At 44.4% G+C, this 6,864-nt stretch overlaps 1 protein-coding gene across 3 annotated transcripts in view; it reads right to left on the bottom strand.

Moving 5' to 3' along the window:
* The window catches only part of ENPP2 (ectonucleotide pyrophosphatase/phosphodiesterase 2), a 131,633-nt gene that overhangs the window by 34,916 nt on the left and 89,853 nt on the right, over positions 1–6,864 (bottom strand). For all 3 annotated transcript variants that reach the window (XM_045287464.1, XM_045287462.1, XM_045287468.1), the window contains exons 12-13: positions 4,895–5,003; positions 1,575–1,700 (exon numbers count right to left, since the gene is read on the bottom strand). In XM_045287464.1, coding sequence (XP_045143399.1) covers positions 1,575–1,700; positions 4,895–5,003 — 235 coding nt within the window. The remainder of the gene's footprint in view (positions 1–1,574; positions 1,701–4,894; positions 5,004–6,864) is intronic.

The raw sequence follows: 6,864 nt of genomic DNA, 5'->3' as shown, positions 1-6,864 counted from the left end.
TAGATCAGAGCATGTACACTGGTACAGATCAGAGCTGGAAACACAGTGAATCCAGGACAGATAAACCCCACAGGACCAATAATGAGAGCAGCGATACCAGGAGGGGAAGGGGGAGGGGAAGGTGGAAGAGAAAGGGGGAACGATCACAAGGATCTACATATAAGCCCCTCCCAGCGGGACGGACAACAGAAAAGTGGGTGAAGGGAGACATCGGACAGTGTAAGACATGAAAAAATAGTATTATTTATAAATTATCAAGGGTTCCTGAGGGAGGATAGAGAGGGAGGGGAAAAAATGAGGAGCTGATACCAAGGGCTCAAGTAGAAAGCAAATGTTTTGAGAATGATGGCAACAAATGTACAAATGTGCTTGACACAATGGATGGATGCATGGATTGAGATAAGAGTTATACGAGAGCTCCCAATAACATATTTTAAAATTAAAAATAAATAAACAAATGGAAATGAAACCCAAAAAAGAATGGAAAAATATTACACCTGTTTATTTTATTTCTAATCTTTTCAAACAACTGCCAACTCCCAACGGTTTAATATGGTTCCCTCCTGAGGAACCTTCAGGGACGAAGTGTTCTGCTGAGCTGTCATGGATAGCTAAAGGCTAAGACTGACCCTCTTGTTAAAAAGCTCCTTTCTTGTAAACAGAAGTTTGTGGTTATAAATATCCTTCAAATTAAGTACCTTCTGTCATGATCAGAACACTAGCAAACGCTTATGTAAGGCTGCTAACTACTAGGAACCATTCTCGTGATATGTACTGGTTAATGTTCACAACAACCCTGAAGGATCGTTACTGCTCTGATCATGCCCATTTGTCAGATTGTTCAACTAAGGCTGAGGGAGTTAAAATGACTTAAGGCCACTCATCAAAGTAGAAGAATGGACACATGTGGAGGATGGTGCTGGGGAAGGATAATGAAAGTACCTTGGACTGCCAAAAGAACAAACACATCTGTTGGAAGGACAGCTGAGGGCAATCTGGCTGCGACATCTGTCATCCCATTGATCGCCAGGGCTGACTCTGCTGGTCTGGCTGGCTAGGCAGGTGTCCCATTCCTCCCTCACCACTCCATGTGCGTCCCTCCCGAAGCTACATGCTTGGTTGAAGAGGACGACCTTCCCCTGGTAGAAAGAGGACCATCCTCCAGTCAAGGGTATATGAGTAGCTGCACTCCCCTGCTAGAACCTCCACACAAGTCTCAAGAATGTTCCTTACAGGCAACAATGGTGAGATCTCATGTACTTTGAGAATGTTGTCAGGGGAGACCAATCCCCGGAGAAGGACACCATGTTTGGTAAAGTAGCAGGGTATCAAAAAAAAAAGGAAGGCCATCCACAAGACTCATGGACGCAGCGGCTCCATCTATGAGCTCAAACATAGGAACAACTGTGAAGATGGCACAGGACTGGACAGGGTTTCGTTGTACATACGGTCCCTATGAGTCAGAACTGACTCGCGGGCACTAACAACAACAATAGCCTAATTTTGGAGACAAAGCCTTACTTAATCCCCTGGAGTACCGCTATCACAACTCAGTATTTTACAAATCAACTTACATTTAGCATTATTGCTAAACTTGGAACGGATTCTTCCTAGCGCTCCAGGAACTAAAATAACATCATCCACATTAGTCAGGTAATTGCTCAAGAACTCAGTTCTATCGCATGTGACATCTTCCATTCCTGTGGGGAGGAAAAAAACAACATGTTGGAAATACTTAAAATTAAAATCCTACTACAGGCACTAAAGATTCTGTGCCTTTTACTGGTTTTTAACAACTTCATTGGAATTTCCTTCTTTTTTGAGATTTCTTAACTTGACTTTTATCATTTCTCATGACCCTTTCTCTGATGCTTTCAAGAGAATCTGTAATTTGGCCACCTCATTTTGCAAGCACTAGAAGACTAATAATGCAGCCCCTGATGAGCATCTGAAGTCATTCACCAGATCTGCCAAGGCCAAGTAACCATGATTGTAAAAGATAATCTATTTACCCAGTCATTATGAAAAAGATCTATTTGCTACAAGAAAAATTTAGATTGCTTCAAAACTCTTCCCAGCTGGGGTGGTGTAAACAAATGGAATAGACAGTTCTGTATGTCTTTTACAAAATGTCATTCTCCAGCTTGCTCTTTAATGTATCTCCTGCCTTGAGCTCATAATCACTAGTCCTTGCATGCTCTCCACTGGTGGCCTTGGATGTTACTGACAAAACAATACTGGTAACAAGAGATGGGGGGGCGGGGGGGGGGAGAGTCAGTTCCTACTCCATCCCAACTGAGAAACAAAATAACCCTGACAAAGAGTTGTCAACAATGTAGTAAGTCAGAACTGAAGAGCTGATGGATAGAACTCAAAAAGCGGTCAACCTACAGCCATCAAGTCAATCCCAACTCACAGTGACCCCCATAGGACAGAGAAGACCTACCCCATTGGTTTTCCAAGGCTGTAGATCTATATGAAAGCACACTGCCTCCTCAGAGCTGCTGGTGGATTCAAACCACCGACCTTTTGGTTGGCAGCAGAGTGCTTGAGCTACGGCACAAGGCACAAGGCTACCAGGAAATGCTGTTAACCAGTAAACATTCCTCTTCCTCCTCCCCCAAATGAATTTCTTGCTGCCGGAAGGGGAATTGTTTAATCAATATTTTGTTTAGTTTTGTTATTAAAGTTAAAAGTCAGAAGCAATAGACACTGGGTGTGACATTTATTGTCATTTTTCTAAGTTTAAGTGTACATGGAACTATGAAAGTTTAAGGTGACACAAGAGGTGAGATGCTTGTCTACTAGCAGGAAGGCTGGCAGTTCAAACCCACCCAGAAGCACCTATCAAAAGCTTGGAGATCCACTTCCAGAAGTCCAGCCCTAATGATCCTATGGAACATAGTTTTACTCTGCACACCTGAGCTCCCAGGAAGTCAGAATCAACCTAACGACGACTGACAACAACCACGGGAAGGTTTCAAACTGCCCCTTTGCAATATCTAATGGCATGAATGGCCACTGCCCCTGTGAGTTTCTGAGACTGTAGCTGTTTATGGAAGTAGAAAGTCCTGTCTTTCTCCCAAGAAGTGGCTGGTGACTTCGAACTGCTGACGCTGCAGAGCAGCCCAACTTGGAAACACTGTACCACAGGATTCCTCTGGATATTCTCAAAATGGGAAGAATTGTTTTGTAAAGAAATATCCTAAAATTAGATAATAAACAAATACAAGGGGGCTTCATAAAATTCTTTGCAGGAGTTGCAGCAGGGGTGGGAGCGGGGATGAAATGAAAAGATAATGAAACTTTTCCAGAAATTTTTCCCAGAATCTTGCAGCCCTGGTGGTGTAGTGGCTTATGTGTTGGCCTGCTAATTACAAGGCCATCAGTTCAAAACCACCAGCTGCACCAAGGGAGAAAGACGAGCCCTTCTACTCTCATAAAGAGTGACAGTCTCCGACACTGTACACAGGAGCAGTTAGTTTGACCCTGTCCTACGGAGTCGCTCTGAGTCCAAACTGACTCAAAAGAACCTGAGTTTGGTTTGGGTTTTGTGTAACCCAGAGTAGTCAGAATCTGGAAAAATTCAAAGCATTCTATCCTGGGACACCACATCAGACCCTCTATATTTTTGTCCGATCTAATTGGAAGGAAGAGGAGAGAGAGAAATGTAGTCTGATGTTTAACTTTGAAACCCTCTGGGAGACAAATAAATGCACTGGATGTCCCTGGATACTACTTACGAGGCAGAGCATAAATCAAACTCCCTTGCCGATACTCTAAACACAAGACCATGCTGCCTTTTAAGAAAGACATGGCCTGGCCTGTCCAAACCAAAAAAAAACAGAGCCCCTCATCACATAGTCTACATATGGGCAAGATAAGGCTTTAATCAATCAGCGCCTCTATACTGCCCCAGTAGACTCCATGGGACACATCTACTTCTCAGCATGTGACCAAATGCTCTCGGGCCCTCAGGGCACCTTAAACAGAATCAGCTGTGATGTGTGCTCCACATTCCCTGTCCTGTCAGGGGAAATGTTAAGTCCAGAAGTAGACACTTAGGCCAGGCAGGTACGGCCCTCATTCCTGACAGAAGCATCACAGTTCCCACCCAAAGAGCCAGCCAATGTTCCCTCTCCCAAGCCTTCTGCTAGAAGGCAGCGGCCCAGCATTCCAGGGCCCCTATTTCACTCTGGACCTCTAGAACTCAATCTCCATTCCCGGGCAAAAAGCTCACTGTGGCTCCCTGCCCCAGCTCTGCAACCGAACAATATTTACGATGGATGCTCTTGATTAACAAGAACAGAAAGTTCTGTTTTAATATAAATTGGCTTAGAAAAACCATGAGGTGGAATTTTAATTCAACACCACACAGTAAAAATCATCGCTTCTTACTGCAGCAAGGTTCTCTCCCAGCTGGACCATAAGTTCCTTCCGACAAGGCTGGGGAATGGTTTTATCTACATGTTACTTCCCGGACAAGAATCCTATGTGTCTGTCTCCTTATCATATCTACATTTATTTTTCAGCCACGTCTTTGGGGATTTGTCTGGCAGTGAGGTCTTACGACCACCTGATAAGTCACATACACAGGAAAAGCCGCCCGCGTCCCAGCAAATGGCCCTTGACACTTTAATAAAAGACAGATTTGTGTGCAGAAGGCTTTCCTGGAAAGAAGGAAGAAGAAGACGCAGGTTGTGCCTGCTTTTGATCAAATTGCGTCCCTCTCGGACTTCTGAGTCGGGACTTGGTGACTACTTCTCCCACACCCCGACAAAGGAGGGCCCAAGCTTGGCTCAGAGAGCAGGGCTCCTTCACTCAACCCCCCTTTTCCAAGTCCCACAAACACCGTGCAGGGCTCCATTCTCGCAGCACAGAAACAAAGCTTTACCGTGATCTCCCACAAAGATGACGTTTACACAGCGATGCAGCTTTAATTGTTTCAGTCCGTCCATTAATTGCCCCACGGTTTTGTCAATTTCCCTCAGAGGATTTGTCATCTGAAAAAAGAAGCAAGTTAGTCCCTAGAGCGTTCCCCTCCCTCCCCTTTCCGCTTCTCACACGTTTGTCTTCTACCCCTTGAACATTCTGGGGGGGAAAACAAAAACAAACAAACAAAACAAACTTCAGGGCCCGAGGCAGAGCTTTGTCTGAGATTCGCCTGCCTTTCTTAACAGGAATCCGGCTTCCCCATTTTCCAGAGGATTAAAGTATCCCCTTGAAGTTTTATTTTGATTTGAAAGTAACAAATACTGGGGGCCTTCAAAACCTTTGGGAAGAAATCCCATTGTTGCTTACTTCCACTTTTCCATGAACCTTTTTTTGATGTCCCTTGTATTACGTAGGGATATTCTTTTTCAGAGACAAAGTGGCCTTCTTAGACGATAACCATGTGCTTTCAATGCAAGAAGGTGGAGAGTAACCGAAAGTCAGATAGATAGAATCCTCTTGTGCCCGGTGGTGAAATCACATGAGGATTTGAATCATGGCCTGAAGATGAAGACTATGTGAATCAAAAATGCAAAGGTAGCAGCTACAAGATGCTGGATTAGGACGCCATCAGCACCATGAGATCCACCAAGGTCCCAAGAGCTCCCCAGGGGCCTCGGGAGAGTGGATTCTCGAGAGAAGAACCTCTGCTCTAAGAAAGGAGCCGTTGCTTCTCAAGCGAACTCCTTCCTCTAAAAGACTGAGATGCTGCGTGAACTGAAGTCCACAAGAATTCTAACTTAAATGAAGTGAACCATTAAGTCTGTTCTAGAAGTTTTCCTATTTAGCCTTAAAAAGAAAGAAAACTCAGGTCTTCCCTGTAAAAAAGCAACTTCAAAGCCTCAGAAACATGATCCAGCTCTCATTTTCTCGGCTCAAATAGAAGCTTCTAACCACATGTGCGCTCCTACACTCGCACATATGGGAGGCTTTCCTTTAGCTCTCATTTCCAAGTAGGCCCTGGGAAGGTTTTCCAGAAGGATCCCATCAGACAAATAAATACTGGACCATACTTTCAGATGAAGTTTACAACCTTGCTACAACCAGGCACAAACACCCAAGATTACTGTGATAGGAACACACGAGCTCGCACGGCAGTTTACTCAGACACGCTTTATCTTCCACTAGGATCTTCTCAGATGAACAAGACCACTTTTCACACAAGATCATCAGAGAGACGAGGTGCAAATTATGCCTTCAAGACGGGCCAGTATTTCAAATCCTCCTGGGACGCGTGCACCACAACTGAAAGTTGCAGAGCTCTGTGCGAAGTGTAATCTGAATGGACCAACAGATGTGAAGCCAAGCAACATTCACTTCTGAGACACCAGTGTCCTTCTGAGGCTGTTTGGCTTACTCGCAGGGATCCCAAATGCACAACATATGTTGATCCTTGGCCAGGACTTCCTCTGCTTTACTCAGCAGGGCAACTCAAGTAAGACAATGCTGTGCCTGCTTCTAAGTCATCAAATCAGACAACCATAAATAAGACATTTCTTCAGAAGTATCTGGCTGTTTCAGGAAAGGCAGCAATGTATAGGAACTGCAAAGAAGCGAGTACTCACATCACTGTGAGAAGCAAAAACACACAATGGTTTCTGGCCATTGTTCTCTCGTTATTGCTATCTCAGCTGTCCCCTTGTGCAGAATCTAAGAACGTTTCGACCTCTGGAGGTACGGACCATTAATCGAGATCAATTCCCTATCAAGTTCTATCCTACAGTGTCTTTCCATAGTGCCAAGCTGGGTAATCATCCAGACATGGCAAAACCAACAGGCATTGTAACAGTTACACTAGTCTGAATGTTAATACTAGTAAGGGGACAACTAGCTGTAGAGAAAATAGAAGATCTTCCTTTCCAACCCTTCCCC

Source organism: Echinops telfairi, unplaced genomic scaffold, assembly GCF_000313985.2.
Source record: "Echinops telfairi isolate 266 unplaced genomic scaffold, ASM31398v2 ScPeMD7_1;HRSCAF=3_0, whole genome shotgun sequence".
NCBI classification, from domain to species: Eukaryota; Metazoa; Chordata; class Mammalia; order Afrosoricida; family Tenrecidae; genus Echinops; species Echinops telfairi.
The sequence above is the reverse complement of the archived record's forward strand: the minus strand, read 5'-3'. Positions and strand labels throughout refer to the sequence as shown.